General features: G+C 35.0%; 1 protein-coding gene across 2 annotated transcripts in view; it reads right to left on the reverse strand.

The window, feature by feature from the left end:
• Positions 1 to 21260, reverse strand: part of VPS50 (VPS50 subunit of EARP/GARPII complex) — a 142189-nt gene that overhangs the window by 110396 nt on the left and 10533 nt on the right. For both annotated transcript variants that reach the window (XR_013829809.1, XM_079931759.1), the window contains exons 3-9: positions 11453 to 11575; positions 8504 to 8575; positions 6287 to 6340; positions 5408 to 5478; positions 4521 to 4638; positions 4402 to 4437; positions 3163 to 3245 (exon numbers count right to left, since the gene is read on the reverse strand). Coding sequence is in view for 1 of the 2 variants with exons in the window: in XM_079931759.1 (XP_079787885.1) it covers positions 3163 to 3245; positions 4402 to 4437; positions 4521 to 4638; positions 5408 to 5478; positions 6287 to 6340; positions 8504 to 8575; positions 11453 to 11575 (557 nt within the window). In the remaining variant the exon portion in view is untranslated. The remainder of the gene's footprint in view (positions 1 to 3162; positions 3246 to 4401; positions 4438 to 4520; positions 4639 to 5407; positions 5479 to 6286; positions 6341 to 8503; positions 8576 to 11452; positions 11576 to 21260) is intronic.

Consider the following 21260-nt stretch of genomic DNA (forward strand, 5'->3'; position numbering starts at 1 on the left):
ACAAACACCACACAAGAATTCAGAAACACTCAGAATCATGGAATGATTCTCTTAAAGGACATTTCTAAAAAAGAATATATTTCTTGATTCTCTAACCATCAACAGGAATAAAAATACATTTAAATGTTAAAGAAAGTAAGAGTGTGAATTCAGTTGGAAATAACTATTCCTATGATTACCAGAGTGTCAAATGACTTTTCACCCTGATGCACTCAGGTCCAAGCAAAGATTGAATCTTGCCTTTGCTAAATTCCACAGACCCAGGTAAATTAAAAGAATGTTTAAAGTGTTGGTGAATTATGTGTGAACAGACTCAATGAAAGAGCTCAAGAACAGGTTCAATACTGATTGTATTCAGCAGACCAGAGGAAAAAGAGCAAAACAAAAATAAATGCATAGAATAAGAAAGGGGCATCTAATTAATAAAGACAAAAATAAAAGGAAATTAGAATAAAATTCCTTTCATTTTTGGGGACTCAATCTGTGCCACATATCAACTAATTCTATTTCTATTTCCTATATCACATTATCTACAAGAAGTGAACAAACCTACGTTCTCCCAACTAGGAGCTAACGGGTGAAATAAGAGGTGAAGGGAGAAGGTGAATGGTGGCAGGCAAAGGAAACACTGCTCTATGTGGGGGAGAATTGCTGGTGGAGGGCCTATCATCACCACCAAGCATTTCCAACTAACAGCTCTGCTTTCGGAGCCACCCTGATGTTGTCACTAAATCACCAAGTTAAAAACACAACTGTAACAGATTTCCGGGAAGTCTAAGATAAAATCCCACTACAATGAATTCCTTAGGACATTTTAATGTATCTGTGCATGTATTTTTACCTATTTTCAGAATATAAGACAAACTTTTCTTATTACTGCATGTATGACTCATATATGTAAACATAGCATGCTGCTTATATACCGTATTATCTAAAATAAAACAATGATTAATTTAAATCATCATTACAGATCTTTCTGATCAAAACTTTTTATCAGGTCAGATAACTCCTCCACATATCACTATATACATAAAAATGAAAAAGTGCTTAGAAGCCACTTCACGCTAACTTGAAAAAGCCCAAATAAGGATTTCTTTCAGTTTTTTATAGTTAACTCTCACCAAGTAAGATATTTACTTTAACAAACCTAAAACAAAAATTTTAATTAATGGAAAAAATGAAGTGTCAACATGTCACCTGCACCCTCAATCTCCTGCCAACAAATTTCCAAACTCATTCTTTCCTATTATAATAGAATGGTGACTTTTTCGAAGTCAATCTCTCCAATAATCCCTACGAAGCTTTATTATTACGTTCTGTCTTATTTTTAACCTCTCACTCTTTCTCATTGATTTTCAAATATTCAGGTTGCTCCTTCTCAATTCCACATCTCTCCTCCATATAAAATTTCCTCATCCTACACTTACACTTCAACCAAATCTGTCCCTAACAAGGTCAACTCTGATTTCTTTGTTGCTATAAATGCTATAGATATTTTCGTCCTCATTTTGCTTGGCATCTCTGCAACAAAGACTTCATCATGATACCCGTAATCTCGTATCTACAACACCTCATACCTTGGTTTAGCTAATCCCTCCTGCACCTCCTTCAGGTCCTCCTTAGTCCTGACCCCCTAAGGAAAATTAGATCCCAATGCTTCCACCGTATGCTCAACTTCCTTCTCTATAAAGCCCCATTCCACCTGGGCCTACTTCAATCCAAATCCATCTTGATAGACTAAGCACTCTAGAAAACCATGGATTATACTGATTACATTATATGTGGTTCATCACTATACAGCCAATTCCAAAACAAACCACCTAGCATATAATAAACGCTCAGTAAATACATAACTGCCTGAAGTATTTTGAGCCAATCATAAATAAGCTTTTCTCATTCTAACAGATTTACCACCACGAAATGAACTAAATGAGTGCTATGCTTCTTCAGGAGCCAGAAGGCCTTGCTAGAAATTTTCAAATATATTCAACATATTAGAGCTTATTCACCCAACTTAGTAAGTATAAATGACATAATCAAGTTTTTAATAGTGAAAGTTAATCATTATCAAAATGGATAAAATAAAAATATTACTGGTACTACCCAACTATGCACTTCTTAATCAAATAAAAAGTGGTCGCTTCAATATACATAATCCTAAAGAAAAAAAAATATCATCTCTAGGGGGAAAATACCTAGTTATTCTATACCCAGCACAGACCTATGATGTGAGAGTATATTAAAAGAAAAAATTTAATCCAAAGCTGTATTAATGTTTTGTCCTTTCATAATCCTTTTATTTTTTCAGATACTAGCAATCAACATCTACAATATCAGTGCATCCTGCTCATTGAGTGCCAGATTCTCCATACAGGGGAGGCTAAGGGACTCATTCTAGGCTAAGTATGAATTTAATTTGAAACTGGGTTTCCTTGGCAAGCTCACTATTTTCCCTAGATTCTATATTTATTTTTGATGCTTTTAGAGGAATGGCGGAAATTACACTTGAGGATTAGAAATTCCTCAAGGTACTGTCACAACTAATGCAAAACCTTCATTTTAAGCAGACCAAAATCCATTAATAAAGTTAGAACTAAGAGCAGAGGATGCAGCAGCTATTTTTACATTGTACATTTTATAAATAAACAGAAGATATAATACATTAAATACATAATCACTTAAATATTACAAAGATGACTCCTACATAAAGTGAAATCACTTTAAATTTTCCAAAAGAATTCTTATCATGATGAGCCAACAATTGAACCATCTGGATCTGAAAAGCAAACTGCAACAGAACTCTCAATATTTGTAATCTGGGCATAGTTAAGGAGGAAGAATTCTCAAGAGCTGCAATGGAGACATGAACAGATGAATTTATTCTCTACTACTCCATAAAAATGAAATCAATAAGATTGGAAAAAATATGAAAAAAAGAGTTTCAATGAGGTGACAAGAAACAGGATTAGAAAGTATCTGATCTTTCAAACCTTAAGAATTTTTATTTATAATTTTACTGTGCTGCTCATTTACAAATAAGAAGGCTAAACTAGAACATAGCACTTAATATTAATATTCAGTGTTTATTACCATAGTATGTTACACAACTCCTATATAAAAACTGACAATAAAGTCAGCTTTAAAAATTTTACATCACCTTACCTTATGCAACTGTAATGTTTAAAAGTGCTAGCAGCTTTCTGACATTCCAGGCACAGCTGAATAGCTCCTGGATAGTCTTCCTCCTGAATCAACAACAGAAGTCATTAGGCTGGAAACATTTTTCTTAAAGCTTCTGAAAAAGAAAAATCTCTGTTCATACTCTATCCAAAGTTACAGCACCAGAAAATTTTAATTCCTCTCAAATAAGGATCATAATACCAACAACAGATAAATAGTAAAATACACCAAAATAGTAAAATATAACAAAGCAACTACCTCCAGGCCTAAAATGTATCCATGAAAAAAATATGCTGTTCCCTTAAAAACACAGTAATAGCCCTCTGAGACCATGACATGTAGATAAAGCCTACAAAGAAGTACAAGCTGCTTCAGAGGGAAGGAGTTCTTTAACTGTTAACATTCTTCTTTCAGTAATGTTTATAGAAAATGTTCCAAATCAGTATGCATTCTACTTGTAATCAACATTCAACAGTTCTATCATAAATCCATAAATATTCTTAAACAAATAAATTTGGAAAAAAGTGAAATATTCATTAATGGCCCCAAATATTCCTAAACAGTAATTTAATGGCAAATGAATTTTTCACTTCTCAAACCCTAGTTTTAGTGGTAATAGTTTAGAAGTAATACAGTGATTATACAGAAAATCATTAAAAAAAGTTCCTGAAGTTCATATCTAAATTCAACAAAGGCAATTCAAACCACAGGGGATGCTGAGATGATGACAAAGTACCTACCCAAAGGTGCTCGAGTATTATGGGGAAACACGTAATACATTAGGCTTTGGTGAAACTTATAGCGGAAGTATACAGACAATGCTAAGAAAGCATCAAACAGAAAACAGATAGCTCACTCAGAAAATCAATTAATATATGAGACACCAAACATAACTAATCTATGACATACTCCTCAAATCACTACTTTATGTTAGACACAAAAGATAATTTCATTGCTATTTGGGCGCAGATATAATCAAAAGATACTGAAGTTAACACTCCCACATTGCTACAAACTGAACATTTCCCCCAATAATTTTTTCTAAATGAAGTATATTATATCAATAGAAGAAGATGCACTACAGCAAGTTCCTTTACATGTCTAAAAATGCTCTTCATACCATATACCAATTTGAGAAAAATGCACATCTGAATTTTTTTCACAATAATTCTCTATTTAATATTATTAGGATCACCAAATTTCCAAGCCTTGTAAACTTACCTCCAGCATTTCACTTAAGCGGACATCTGTTCTTTGCTGAAAAGAACATAAATCAAAAGGTGAAATCTGTTTCAACCATAAAATTAAGCTTTAACTTTTAAAAAGTAACCTGTATATACCAATGTTTTTATAGTTCTCAGAGATTTCAGAAGTCCAATCAGCAACTGACGTTTCCTTTGATTTGCAAGAAGGCCTAAACTAGCTTGAGTAAAACCTTCCTTTGCAATATTCAGGTGTCTGTAAAAGTGAAAAATAAATAGTTAAGTTTTTCTAGTATAATAAGAACACTATCCACACAGAACAATTAGGCAATTAATGAGATAGTATCCTGAATTGCTCTTAAATTTGGGGACTGTGAGCACTATTTGACAAATTTATTCAACGGCTCAAACTAAACCAGCATTACTTGAAGCATGGTGGGTGGTCTGATACCAATCTTCAAACTGTTACTGATCTACCACAAAAGTACAGAAATTAAGAATAAGCATTTAAAAACATGTAGAAGAAAAGTTGACAAAACAATTTTATGCTTGATGAATCCAATAATAAAAAAATTTTTAAACACACAGAGCAAAAGTTAACACAATAATTTTATGCTTGATGAATCTGATAATAGAAAAAATGAGACTATTTTATATGTGTTTGGTTGGGTCTTTTTAAATTCATTTTCCTAGAAATTTGTTTTTATTGCATTTTACAAAAACAATAGTCTGTAACAAGTTGGAAATTAAAAAAGAAAAAAAAAAAGAAAACTGGTTCTTCACCAAAGACAGTTTGAGAAGCACGGATTTAAGCAACACAAAAACAATATTTTTAATCCATAACAAGATTTAAAGACATTTCTCACAGACCTTCTTAGTGCAGTTTTTAGACCATTATATATGTTCAGTTAATGAATGGCATTCTATAAACCGCAATCATCATAAAAAAATCAATTTTCCATGACAGTTTCAGAGTTTCTCTTAAATGTTACTCAGCTTGAACAAAGTATCATCAAATGCAATACCTCCTCCCATTTGTGCAGATAACAGCAGCTAACTGAAGACCTGTCTGTAATGAGGTAACTCTTTCAAGTTCCTATGGAAAGATTAGGTGTAGGTTACTGTTTGAGGCATTTTATTTTTCTTTCTTATTGGTATGGTTCTCTAACAAAAACTTTAGTGGGCTTCAAAGAAAAGCCTGCTTGGAAAACAAAGTAGCAACAAAAATACCTGAACTTGAACATTGTTGGTATATTTTTCCACAAAATTATTTTAAATAACCACTTTCAATTGATTTTCACAATGGCATGTAACAAAATATTTAGGCAGTATTGTTTATAAGGAAATCTAGACCCAACCTCTTTAGACGGGCGTAAATAAACACTAATAATATATCCGTTTAAATGTTTCTATCCAACAGAACTTCATGAGGTAATTAAGGATATGACAAATATGATTTGTTTGCTAAGGTGCTTTGACAATGAATGTCTTCATTTGAGCACTGTTAAGATATTTCAATGGATTTTGAAGTCTCTTATTTTCTGATGAAAGGGCAGATTCAGCTAGACAGTTCCAATTTTATCTTATTTTAAAGGCAGACTGAGCAGTCATTATTAATGATCTATGAGTTACAAAGTGCACTGAAGCAATTTTCATTGGCTCTTCAAGTTAGGAAAACCAAATAGATTACTTTAGAATCAAATATAAAAACTCTTCCACTTCTTGCAGTTTGGTAAATTCCCCAAATGAGAGAAAAAAAACATACATATACACAACCCAAATAGAGTTAATATGCTGCTATAAACTATAGACAAAAGAATAAATTAAAATATTTCAAGTTCCAAGTATAAGTCACTCAAACATTTTTAATATTTTACTATTAAAAATAACAAATGTTATCCTACCTTTACATAAGCAGGCTGTTTTTCAAGGATTAAATCTGCTACTTTTTTAGAGACCTATAAGAACATGCAATCAAACAAAGGAAATAAAAGAAAAAGCCTCATGCTTCCTATTACATTCTACATTTAAAATTTTAGCAAGAATATTCCATAGGTCTTCCTAATAACTTCTACAGCAAATACTGGCATGCATTGGCCACGTACATTTCTTTGGCTATGAAATTAGTACAAGAGATATAGCATGTAGCACAGTACTTGGTCCTTAATAGAAACTCAATATGTGGTCATTATTATTGTTAATAACATGAGTATCTGCTTTAACTAACATGCACAAAAGTATAACCATTTTTAAGGGTACAGGATTTGCTTTAAAAAAGATAGACTTGTTAAGATAAATAAATGTTTAATCTACTGAATTTATGGAAATTCTATCTGGGAAACAGAACACCCTTTAAATCCTTTGTACCGCGTAAGAAGACAAACAGCAGTTTGGTCCACTACTTCTGAAAAACAGGAAGCGTGTTTTCTGGAGCGCTCTGAAGATATCTAAGGTTTCTTGGTCAGTTCCATGAAAAACGGTAACATATGCGAGTTAGAATTATAATGATTTTGAACATGAGGCTCTTATTTCACAATTTCAGGGGCCCCTGTAGGAATACACTACAGAGGTACCACGTCCAGCATGAAGCATGGCACACCAATGGTATTTAGTGAACATCTGCTCAAGAAACACAACTGTATCCCCTTCCCCAAGCCAATTGAGAACAAAACACTACACATACATTCAAAGATTGCGTTCTTTCATGTTTTCTTAATCTGCTATGAATTTGTATAGATTTGTATAGATATGAATGTGTATAGATGTACACAGACAGAAACCCACCTAATTTTACCAAATTGGGGATTGTTATCACTTTATTTATTTATTTATTTGGGTCATTGCCTTTTTTTTTTTTTGAGTTATGGGTTTTTCATTTTTTTTGTTTTAGATAGACCATGTAGTTATTGTTAGTCTACACTGTGCTAGGCAGTATACTGACTGCTTTTCCTACATTATCTCAATTAGTACTTATGACAATCTACTGAAATGGGTTACATGCTTCATTTTCCCGATGAGTAATCTTAAACATAGCAGTAATTCACCCACAGTTAGTAAGCTGCAAGGTCAGGATTCAAGGCCAGGTTGATTAAATTCCAAAGGCCACTGTGCTACACAGCCCTTGTGGTGGGGTTCATCCCCAAAAGAATACTACCACATAAAGTACAGAGATGGAGGAGTACATATTTAAATATGCTGAAACCAGGAGAAGGCAAAAGGTGCCACCAACCACTGAACTCTAATTCTCCAAAAACAACAACATATTTTTACCACACAACCCTCTAGTGCTCAAGGCCCTTCCCCACACCAATGCTGCTACCCCCAGGGAGATCCAAGCACCCACTGAGACATCTGGGTGTAACACGAAAGAAAGAGAAGTATATCCTCCTTTATTTGTCAGATGTATTGTTAAAGATCATACCTTAAATTAAAATGGCTAAATTTATTACAGTTGCTCTTTCGGTATTAAAAAATTAACAAGACCACTTACTACCATTACTTAATCTTCTACAGTACAGTCTGAGTTTTATAAAAGGAATTCAGCCTAACACAAGGAAAATACAAAATCACAGAATTTTACGGCATTAGAGAAAATGCAGGCCCAACCCAACCCATTACTTCACAGATGAAACAAGAGATTTAGCAAGGTTAAGTGACTTGCCCAACATCACACGATTAAATAGTGACAGCAATTCAGATTTAATGAATCTTAACCCTGTAATCTCTTTGGACCTATTTCAACTAGAAGTGGGAGCCTTTATTCTGAGATAAGAAAGCTCCATCATAAAACTATGGGTAGGAAAGTCATGCATGCATGACAAGGAGTAATCTAAAAAGGTACTTAGTAATCGGAAAAAAAAGTTCAAAATTCTTTGATCACGTTTAGGATTCCAGAGAAAGAACTCCAAGTTCTAGAAGCACATCTATCAAGGTAATGTGAGGGAAACTGAATAGACAATAAATTTGAATAAGTATAAATGCATCATTTGAGTCAAAGTCATGTTAAATAATAAGGTTTGTTTAAAATGTTAGTATATTAGTTAAACAATAAAACCTGCAAACGTTACACCTCTCTGTTGTGTTTCATTTACAGTTTTGTCAAAAATGTGTTTTTTACTTACTGCAGCTTGCTGTTGTTTTAATTTGTCTCTGTACTCCTCTAAGTCTTGCAAATTGAGAACAGGAGGGAGCTTCTAAAAAAAAAATCCATAAATAAAGAGTAAAAAATCAATTGTTTAATTTGGTTTCATTTACCTGCACACCTGACTTAGGAACTACAACCTGCACATACAAAACGGTGTCACATCCCACTCCTCCCATCCTCCCCACCTCCCCACTAGACTCCAGACACAAAAGCCTATATCTCTGTTACCCAATCCCCTGCTACTCAAGTTCCATCCCTCACCCAGCCCTGCTATCTCCACTGCTGCCACCTCCAAACTCCTGGAATCCCCACTACCACCGGGACTCCGGCCCCCGAGCTGGGAAACACTGCTTCCACAACCTGCAACAGGAGAATGTGAGAAAGTCCTAACCCTTATCCCCCACTCTACCAGCCACCATATATCCCTACTCGTCCAGAACTCAAAACATATTTCCCCTCTGAAATACTATGAATGGTAACTAAGCACTACAGTGTGATAGTGACAGTTGTTGGAGTACATTCTGGATTATACATACGCTGGAGGATAGTATGGAAACTAACAAAAATGCATTCCATTGTGTAGATGGGAAACTCCCAAGTTAAACTTCAAGTCTCAGTCAACTGATGATGAAATTTCAGAATACGTTGGGTACTAACTCTGCATGTACTGCAATATGAAGTACATATGCATACTGCAATTAGTTTCATCTAAAACACGAATTTTACTATTCTTTTTTTTTGCAGTTCTAATAAATGTAAAATGCCAATGTTACAAACAATTATGATATTAAGCTGCATGAGCTGCTTATAAATTTTGGAGATTAATCCTTTGTCAGTTGCTTCATTTGCAAATATTTTCTCCAATTCTGAGGATTGTCTTTTCGTCTTGTTTATGGTTTCCTTTGCTGTGCAAAAGCTTTGAAGTTTCCTAAGGTCCCATTCGTTTATTTTTGCTTTTATTTCCATTTCCCTAGGAGGTGGGTCAGAAAGGATCTTGCTGTGATTTATGTCATAGAGTGTTCTGCCTATGTTTTCCTCTAAGAGTTTTATAGTGTCTGGACTTACATTTAGGTCTTTAATCCATTTTGAGATTATTTTTGTATATGGTGTTAGGGAGTGATCTAATCTCATACTTTTACATGTACCTGTCCAGTTTTCCCAGCACCATTTATTGAAGAAGCTGTCTTTTCTCCATTGTATATTCTTGCCTCCTTTATCAAAGACAATGTGACCATACGTGCGTGGGTTTATCTCTGGGCTTTCTATCCTGTTCCATTTATCTGTATTTCTGTTTTTGTGCCAGTACAATACTATCTTGATTACTGTACCTTTGTAGTATAGTCTGAAGTCATACGCCCCAGCAATCCCACTACGGGGCATATACCCTGAGAAAACCATAATTCAAAAAGTGACATGTTGGGCTTCCCTGGTGGTGCAGTGGTTGAGAATCTGCCTGCTAAGGCAGGGGACATGGGTTTGAGCCCTGGTCTGGGAGGATCCCACATGCCACAGAGCAACTAGGCCCGTGAGCCACAACTACTGAGCCTGCGCTCCACAACAGGAGAGGTCGCGATAGTGAGAGGCCCGTGCACCACGATGTAGAGTGGCCCCCACTTGCCACAACTAGAGAAAGCCCTCGCACAGAAACAAAGACCCAACACAGCAAAAATAAATAAATAAATTTTTAAAATGACATGTACCACAATGCTCATTGCAGCACTATTTACAATAGCCAGGACATGGAAGCAACCTAAGTGTCCATCAACAGATGAATGGATAAAGAAGTTGTGGCACATATATATAATGGAATATTACTCAGCCATAAAAAGAAATGAAATTGAGTTATTTGTAGTGAGGTGGATAGACCTAGAGTCTGTCGTACAGAGTGAAATCAGAAAGAGAAAAACAAATACTGTATACTAACACATATATATGGAATCTAAAAAAAAAAAAGGTTCTAAGGAACCTAAGGGCAGGACAGGAATAAAGACACAGACGTAGAGAATAGACTTGAGGACACAGGGAGGGGGAAGGGTAAGCTGGGACGCAGTGAGAGAGTGGCACTGACATATATACACTATTACATGTAAAACAGATAGCTAGTGGGAAGCAGCCGCATAGCACAGGGAGATCAGCTCTGTGCTTTGTGACCACCTAGAGGGGTGGGATCGGGAGGATGGGAGGGAGACACAAGAGGGAGGGGATATGGAGATATATGTATATGTATAGATGATTCACTTTGTTATACGGCAGAAACTAACACAACATTGTAAAGCAATTATACTCCAAAAAAGTTGTTAAAAAATAAATTACAAAAAAAATTAAGGCATGGGGTATTTATTATGACTAAACAATTATGTAAATATACTTTCATGATTAAAAGTCTCAGCGCTTTCCCTGGGCTTCCTTGGTGGCACAGTGGTTGAGAGTCCGCCTGCCGATGCAGGGGACACGGGTTTGTGCCCCAGTCCGGGAAGATCCTGCATGCCGCAGAGCGGCTGGGCCCGTGAGCCATGGCCGCTGAGCCTGCGCGTCCGGAGCCTGTGCTCCACAACGGGAGAGGCCACAGCAGTGAGAGGCCCGTGTACCGCAAAAAAAAAAAAAAAAAAAAAGGTCTCAGAGCTTTCCCAAACATATTTAGCCAACATAAAATAAGATAGAGACAGCATACTAACATATTGTGTGATAACAGTTAACCAAAAATACAAAAATGTTTCCTGGACCAATATTCTATAGCTGCACTTAATTTTTCATTTTTAAAAATACTCTCATCTTTAAACAATGCTGATAGTTTAGTCACAATATGGTCATCATAGACCAGTCCTGGTATCAAAAAACTACAATGCCCCTAAAAGGCATTCATATCTCACTCACAAATTCAGTCACTGAACAAAATAAGCTTTAGATAGTTAATGAATTTTTTTACCTCCAGCTCATATTTAACAATATCAAATGAGTCCGTAGAAAAATACACTTGTTCGATACTATTAATTAGTTCTTGTTCAGCTTGAGGATCACTAGGTTGTTCTCGAAGTTCTCGAAATTCCTCCTTTAAGGGAAAGGAAACCACAATTATAGTACTTGTAACTGTTATAATTCTATCTGCACGGACATAAATAATCATCTGTCTTAACACTGACAATTCTCCCAGGAAACATTCTGACCAAAGAGACAAACTAATAGAAAACAGGAAAGTTCATGGAAAATTAGTAAACAGCCGAACACTAAAAACTACCCATCTACTGGAGGGAAAAACGAGCCAGTTTGAAGATCTAGATTTTATTTTCAATTCCTTGCATGCCAACTAGCAGCTAAGAGAATTTAGATGTTTAACAAAAGGAAAAAACAAAGAGACTACCTAATATCTATCATATATACATATCACATATATATACGTTTTCATCATCTAACAATGTTCTAAATCTCTCTCACCACAGATAACCAGCGTACATCTCAGTGACTTTCAGGTCACAATTAGTACTGGAACCCTGAACAGCAGAAATCCTTCTGCTGAAAATCTCACTGCTTGGCTAAGAAATACTGGTTCCAGAAACGGTTCACAAGATTAGTTCTGTAATTTTATGTCTAGAAAAGGTTCACAAGTTTAGCTCTGTAATTCCATGAGGCTTCCTTCAAGGTATACTGATACTACAATTAATGAACTGATTATGAACCTAAAGCTCTGAGTTTGATAAAATGCTTGCTTTCTAATGATAGAGTATGGGGCTTCTATGGATTTATACAGCAAAAAAAGAGCTTAACAGACAAATCCCTACCCTTAATGTCAGCATCCTTATCCTATGCAAGTTCACTGCATAATTGGATAAACCTTCAGTTAACTGGAAAATTTCAATAACTCAGATACCCACTCTCTGACACACTCAATCAAGATATTATTATAGACATATAATTTAGTCATTCAGTTTTTTTATTAAAATTAATCTCAAATACATTTAAGTACACAAAAAGAAACTAGTATTGGGACTTCCCTGGTGGCACAGCGGTTAAGAATCCACCTGCTAATGCAGGGGACACGGGTTCAAGCCCTGGTCCGGGAAGATCCCACATGCTGGGGAGCAACTAAGTCTGTGTGCCACAACTACTGAGCCTGCGCTCTAGAGCCCATGAGCCACAACTACTGAAGCCCGCGTGCCCTAGCACCTGTGCTCTGCAACGAGAAGCCACCGCAATGAGAAGCCCGCACATCTCAATGAAGAGTAGCCCCCGCTCGCCACAAATAGAGAAAGGCTGTGCACAGCAATGAAGACTCAACACAGCCCAAAAAAATAAGTACATTTTTGAAAAAGAAACTAGTATTTAAAATCATTTTACAGTCAAAATAATACTTAACAAAAATTCTTAATGAATCATCACTAATTAAATACACAAAAATTATATGGTTAATTTGAGGACAATATTTTCCAAATAGAGATACTCTAGATTATTTTATTGCAGGGCTAGTTTTCATTTATAAAAAAGAGCCTAGCTTATATATCTTTTAGATTTTAATTTATATTTTAAATTGATAAAATTTTTACTATAAATTCCTCTAGGTATATTCAAACTAAAAGAAAATATGAGAGCAATAAATCTGAAACTTAAGAGAATACTTAACTGTTTACATTTAAAATTCCAATAAATTGAAAAGAGAAAGCAAAGTCATATAAAAACTAAACCTGCAGAATTAAAAGTGCATGAAAAAGAAAATGCGTCTTTGGTACCAAAACTCAACTTATAAGAATACACTAACCAAAAAAAAAAAAAAAAAGGTTAAAGACAGCCATCACTGATTTAGCATGCAATTAGATACTATGAGTACACTAAGAAATCCAGCATCCTGACAGTGGAGCTGTATTTCGGTAGGGATTTACCTACAACCCACTAATCTGTGTAGCACCTTGGACAATGGCACTGAAGAGGTTTAACAGACATGGGTTAAACCCACACCATTTGTGGAAGGGTTCCCAACTAGTTCGCCTATCCACAGGCAACCTCCCTGCATCCAGTGGAAATCTGAATCGACAGTGAGACATGAAATAGAAAAAGAGATGAGAAATTCCTGGCAATCTCTCTCCCTAAAGGGTCATAGGCATTTGAAATACCAGCTTCAGATGCTGCAAGCTGAGGGAAGGAATAAAGCCCAAGTGAGGATATAGCAATGTTGCCTCCCCCTAGTAATTCCATAGCACCACCAGCAAATAAATGTACTTGGTACTATTCACAAAAAAATTGAAGATTACAAAAATTGCTAAGAATGAAAACCATCAGATATGAAACAAGCCAGGAATTCAAATAGACTGCAATGAATGAGCACTTTCATCTCAAATGTGTAAATGCCAATGGCATGTAACTACATGCTGGTCTCCCTATACAACCTAATTGATTGTTCTAAAGGTAAAGACACCTGGGTTTTAGCTGCAACTCTGTTATTAACCTTGGACAACTTACTTAGTCTCTTCATGCCTAGTTTTTTTTCACCTGTAAAGGACATACATACATACACACACACTCAAAACGACAGTGAAACAAATATCCAAAGTTATTAAAAATGTCAAAGGGAAAGCATGATTTCATTTATAAATATTTCACAAGTGCACGTTTCACAAGTGTGATGAATCTGTAAAAAAGAGTACAATCTGTATATGCATATAAAAAGGTCAAATGCCATTCCTTCCTAGAGAACTAAGCAATTATATCACAGAGAGCAGACAAACTCATATAATTTCAAATAAGTGACATGTAACACTTGACACTCTAAGTAACCTGGACTAAGGAGAGAGATAAAACCAAGAAAGGCAGAAAAAGAAACATAGCACACAAAGCAGAATTCAAAAACAAAAACAAATGTCCAACACCATATCCCTATAAAATACTCTCCTTTCAGACAACTTAGTGCTCCTGTGTGAAAACATACATCTGAACTCAGACAAACTCCATTCTGCCTAGAATCCCAATCACCATGTTCCTGTTAATCCCACTGCACTGGCTGTCTGTAAGACTTTGCTGCTACCCAATCATTCTCTAAACGTTTCATAGCTGTTAGTGCTGACAGCTCGATCAGATTACACACTTCTTGAGAACTGAGGTTTCTCCTTATTCTCCATCATTATGTTCCAAAGTGCCAAGGCACAATGTAGATAAAAATCATGAATCAAACTAAAATTAATTTACACAGTGAACTGTATAAAAAAAGGAATATATGAACAAAAGGAAAGGAAGAGACAACATGTTCTTGTTTTGATAGTCAAAATTTTCCACAAACTCTTAAGGAAAGGCTTCTTTCTTCTAACTAGAAATAACAATAAATGTAAAATGATTTTAGGGATATTTTATGCATGTAAATTAGAATAAACAAAAACAGCTAGCTAGCATATTCTTAAAACAATTACTCCATAATTTTGCCATTATATAAACTGGTTTTCTAGGGTTGGAGATGTACAAAAATACATAATTCTTCATGTAAAAGAGAACCAGTTTTGCAAGCCAATATAAATGTATGAGGCAAAATTTTACATAAACAAAATGAACAAAAGATATCCTACAAAAAAATTTTAAAGGCACAATCAAGGGAATAGAATAACAAATGAAACTCCTTATACCATATTAAAATATGCAATGCTTTTAAAAGTTACCAAGAAGATTAGATGCTTTAACGATGTTTGGTAATAAAATATTTCAGTCTTACGGACTGATATTAATAAAATTTTTTAAAGAATTGTTATAGTAAAGTTTATGACACATAGTAACTAATAAATACATATTATAATTAATAATAGTGCTATAAATGCTCTACAAACTTTGAAAATCCAAAAATAATATGTCAACAACTACAGACCATCAAATGTGCCACAACTTGCCTGCTGATGGTAGGTAATCAACTACACCTAAAGAGTACATGAACATCACCCCAGAATTAAAGCTGCAGAAAAACTACAGTTAAAGTAATGAGTTTAATTGTAAAGGAGATAAAAACAAAAGTACAAATGTCAAAAAAGAACAAATCAAACCTCTCTCCCATACTATCATCAGGAAATAACCTGCCTATTGTCAAACCTCTAGTATTATCTTTCCCGGTCAAGTCATATATTTTAATTTAACAATTTCTTTTAAAATTCCCACTATGTAAAAATTCTCTGTACTAGGTCGTACAGAAACAAAGATGAGTAAAATACAAATCTTCCCACAAATAGCTGCTGAAGTAATAGGAGTGGGTTAGACGAATAAACAATGACGATGCAGGGCAGAACATAAAGGAAATACAAACAAAATGAAGGGCATCAAAGGATAGTGAGTTCACATCTGATGGAAGAGGCGGCATTTAGAGAATATGAGAAAAGGTAAAATTTCAAATATTAGAAATTGGGGGAAAAAGGTTACAAAATATAAAGCAAAGCAAAAGTAAAAACAGTGGAGTGGGAAAGCATACAACAGATTAAGGAATAGAGGATGGCTTCCCGCAGGGCAGAAAAATGTCATGGGGGAGAGATGTTTTTAAAATTCAACACACTTTTATATATACTAAAACCATATTTTTCCTTTACTAAAAATATCTTAACACATATCACTGTGCCAGATACTGTAACCAAAAAGTAAGCATAAACATTAAATATTTTCTTAACATAGTAAACCAAGCAGGAATATTTTAGGAAAACTGGCAGATAACGAAGAAGTCATTCAATACTTTAGAGGCTGTCTTTTCCAGCAGTCACAATACACTATAAGGTTGCATGTAACACATACTACCTATCCTATTCTTCTATTTTGATCATCTCCAAGATAAAGCTACGTGAACATACATATAAAAATGCATATCGTAAATGTAACTTTATGAAAAATAAAGAAAAACAATCATAATAAACATTTAAGCCAACATCTTTGATTTTAGCCAAGCTATTTTTCCTCTCAATGTAACAACAAAAGGTTATATGAGAACTGGGGATTCAACTCTATAAAACAATTAGAGCCCTCAACTGTAAGGTGTTATAAAACATTTCCAATATATTTATGGTTTCTAAAGAAACCAGGCTATAATTTTACAAAGCTATTTCCCACCTAAGAGTTCACCTCTTAAGGGAATGCATTCATGTTTAGGAGGGAAAAGAAAGACTGCAAATTTTATATTTAATGACTACTTTCAAATTACCCAAAATACCACACTAATTAAAAACATCAATCCAAGCTCAGACTTTCAATCCTATTCACTCTTATAAATGTAAAAAGTTAGTTTTGACGGCTTAACAGTTCTCCTTAATATTATTCAATTCAATATTCTCTTTGAAAAGGAATTTCATTTTTAAACCCACAGAACAGCCTGGAAACTTATCATCTGCAGTAGTAAGTTTTTATTCGAACAAAAGATGAATGCAAAAATCTTCATTTCACAGGTCAGGTTTCAAAACCCCGAAGAAAATGCATAGTAGAATAAAAAAAAAATGCAAACCAACTTCCATCTCTGTACTTAGCTTATTAGACCATAGTTCACATTATATACCGGAATAAATGCAGAATTCATTGTGTTGGGAGGGAGAAAGGAAGGGAGTAAAGGAAGAAAGTTTGCTCTTGTAAAGCATGAATTTGGGTTTGCCAAGACAAAAGCTTTATTTTTCTGTTTGCATTTTTCATCAGTCAACAAAAATAGCTATTCTAAAAACAGAAACCATAGTCTTACCAAAGTTAACATCACATTAGAGCTCTAATTGAGAGCAAAATATGTTTATCTATCAAAAACTACACAGAGCTTAAAGAACAAAGACATGAAGTTTTCAATATGCAATCAGTATGATAAAGATCATAAATCACTGAACAAAAACAGGTTTTCTGTTTCCAAATGAAATAGGATTCAAGATCACAAACACCCTAAAACTATACATATACCATGTACGTTTATAATGAACTGGCAGATGTCTGATTATGTGGGGAAATGGCACATTTCCTTAAAATCCCACTAGAACAATAATAATCCATCAAAGCAGCCGTTTCATCAGTTTGTGTGTTTCAAATAAAACAGAACTTTTCAAGCCCACCCTGCTTTTCTTCAGGCTCTCAGTGCCATCTAGTGGAATATTACTAGGGTTACAATTTAAAAGAAGGTTTCAGCAAAATGATTTACAGAAGATTTTTATAAAAGGTTACTAAAGTGGCATTATTTTAATCCAGCTTTATACTTAAGTGATAAAAATAATGTATTTTAATCCTTTCTTCAAAATAACAACATTCCAGGGCTTCCCTGGTGGCGCAGTGGTTGAGAGTCCGCCTACCGATGCAGGGGACACAGGTTCGTGCCCCGGTCTGGGAGGATCCCACATGCTGCGGAGCAGCTGGGCCCGTGAGCCATGCCCGCTGAGCCTGCGTGCCCGGAGCCCGTGCTCCGCAACGGGAGAGGCCACAACAGTGAGAGGCCCACATACCGCAAAAAAAAAAAAAAAGAAAAAAAAACAACATTCCAAATATACACATATTTGTTTTTAAAGAAACAGATCTGGAAGGAAAACTGATTTTATTCATGGAAATGTACTGAATTACTAACACATACTAAAAATCACAAAACTGGAAAGCAAAACTTTCATATTTGATACTCTGCCAAATATTGTTATTTACTTCTCTTATTCAATAGTTATGCTATTTTAACAAGTATTTTCCTAAATTTATTTCTATGAAAAAGAAAACATTAAAGATAATAGCTTTGGAGACATCAAATATATAATTTTTTTTAAAAGCTATCTTTAAAAATTTCTCAACTTCAATGAAAAATATCAAGCTATTTGCCACATGCCTGTCTAGCTAAAGCTGAAGAAAAGACACATAAGCTGAAGCACAGACAGAAAAGTCCAGTGTATAAGTCTTAATTTACGGTTTTCTGGTTTTTTAGTTTTCAAACACCTCATCAGACCTCTCCTTAAAAGAAGAAATACTATCTATTTTGAGAAAAGACACCACAGCACCTTCAATCCCGGTGTTTAACGACCCCAGTCTTTCCAATTCCTACACCTTCTACATCCAATAAAATTCTCAGTCCTAAATCCTACTTTTAAAATGTCTCTCAAATTTAACCCTTCTCCATTTCCTAAACCTCATACTCTTTATCTTCTTAATTAGTATCCTGGTCTAGGATTGCCACTCAAATATCTCTGTACCCTAGTTATCTTTCTAAAACAAATTAATCACGAACTCTAGAAGACCCCACACTCACGTCTACCTACCCCTAATCCTCTCCTAGCTGTGCTACCACTGTGCATACCTTAGTATAGATCTCTACTATACTCCTCTGCAATTATCTATTTTTGCTTGTCTCTTCTACTCAGGTTCAGGTAGGAATAGAGTCTTGTACCTCTTTGCATCTTCAAAACTTAGTAACAGCCTGGCTCAATAAATAATTGCCAAATGCACTGCGTAAATGATCTTTTATGATTTGCTACGAAAGAAGGGTTAAGAATATCAAAGCATCTGAAGCCAAGAGAAGCATAATTTCATTAATGGTTAAAAAGAACACAGTTAAATATTTTTAGCCATGAATGCCTAAGAAAAAGTCTAAATGATTCTGCAGATCCATGGTTAGAGTCCCTCTTGGTACCACCTGCAGAAGACACCTGTCTTAAATGAAACATTATCCTAAATTGAAATTTAGTGATTTATTCCAATCACTAAAGCTAAAAAAGTCTCCTAGTCATAAATTTCAACACTAATCCTGTCTAAATCAGATAGCAATAGACTCATCAGTTTATTCTTTTGACTGTATTTTTGTCTTCTCTCTCCTACAAATATTACAATAAAGATAGCATAAAATATCAGAGTTAAAACGGCTCTTAAATATCATCTAGTTTGGGCTTCCCTGGTGGCGCAGTGGCTGAGAGTCCGCCTGCCGATGCAGGTAACGCGGGTTCGTGCCCTGGTCCGGGAGGATCCCACGTGCCGCGGAGCGGCTGGGCCCGTGAGCTGTGGCCGCTGAGCCTGCGCGTCCGGAGCCCATGCTCCGCAACGGGAGAGGCCACAACAGTGACAGGCCCACGTACTGCAAAAATATATATATCATCTAGTTTTCACATGTTTTCACAGATGAGCACGCTGGGGCACAAAGCTATTAAAATGACTTCCCTTTAATAAGCTGAATGTTTAAGTCAATACTTGAACCTAGCTCTCTTGGCTCTTATTCCAGCACTTTCCTCATGTTTTGGTAAAGTTCTGAAAATAAAGCTCTGTAATTAGTGTGGTTTTAGGATTCTTTTCACGGATTCTAAGAAGTCGGTCAAATCCATTTATTTTACTTCACAGAAGTATTCTAAAAGCTAGAAAACACTCTGCCCAAACTCCCAGAATATTATATAATAGAAATGCTACAGAGTAGGTAGGTACTCAATAAATATTTATGGAATAAATTAAGTATACAAACAAAAATACTTATATTTAGACAAATATATTTTCAGGTTTTGACTGCAACAGCTATTTCTTTTGTCTCCTCACCCTATATTTTTCTTTGATGAAGAAAATCAAAGGCATAGTTAAGCCAATCATGCAAGAGTAAACGTAGCTGAATCCTATTCGTATTTACAAGTCAATAAAGTCAAGGCCTTAAAAAACAAAACAACCAACCAAAAAAACCCCTTATCTTTAAAGAATCATATCAGAAGGCAGTATTTCAGTAAAAATTCATAAACAATATTCATATTAGTACTTTTTTCAGGTTTACGATATGTAAACATTATAGAAGCACTGTGGGAAGTTTACTTAAGATGTTTACTTAAGTTTTACTTAAGATATAGATTTATAAGGTTCTGATATTTTTATTTTTTAATCGGGATTCAACAAATCCTCTCAAACACAGTCCCAATAAGTTCTATAACTACCAACCATGTGGCTATTACAATTATTATATAACAAATGTTGGTCTTAATTCTTCATAATTCTGTAACCAATTAAATTATCTAAAAATCTTTCACATAATTCAAACAATATACATTTCCTTAAATGGATAACAAGTTTAGTCAGTAAATACAATATAGATTAATTTCTTATATCCTTACCTCTGCATGAAAAGCCCATTAATTTGAAAACAACAGAATCCATTTACCAGGAATGAAATTTTAGGTCATCACTAACTCTTCATTCTACTTTTTCCCACAAAAATTGTCAATAAAACTTACAAAATTTTACCTAGAACGGCTCCTGTATTCCTGTTCTTTCTCCTCATCGCGTCCTCAGCTTGGCCGATGGTTCCCAAACATGGCTCCACACCGGAATCAGCTGGGGATATTTAAACGCTACCGACGCCTGGCTCCACCCCCCACGCCGTGATTTAATTGGACTGGGGTACGGCCTGGGTACCGGTGATTCTAATGTGCAGCAAAGTTTGGGCACCATTGACCTTGGCTCTGAACTATTTAAGCTAAGAGTTTTTTAATCTGCTCAAAAGTTTCCTTTCCTATAGCAAATTCTGAAAAGAATCCTTTTTTTTTTTTACTTTCTGTACTATTTTCTCCACCAAAATTCCAATTTTCCAATATATGGATTATTATTTGACTCACATCTCCTCTTAAAATGGGATATAGTGTCATCTTATCTCTAAAATGCAGAAATTGTACCAGATGATTTCTAAGGTTTCTTCCCACTCAGAATTTATATAGTTCTCAAGAAAAAAAAAAATCAATAGTACTTTCTGGATTATCAAGCTCACCTGACTCCCTTCTTCAGTTCTCCTTAACTACCCTCCTTTTCCTAATGAGTCGAACCATATGAAATCT

This window comes from Stenella coeruleoalba (assembly GCF_951394435.1).
Source record: "Stenella coeruleoalba genome assembly, chromosome: 9".
Lineage (NCBI taxonomy): Eukaryota > Metazoa > Chordata > Mammalia > Artiodactyla > Delphinidae > Stenella > Stenella coeruleoalba.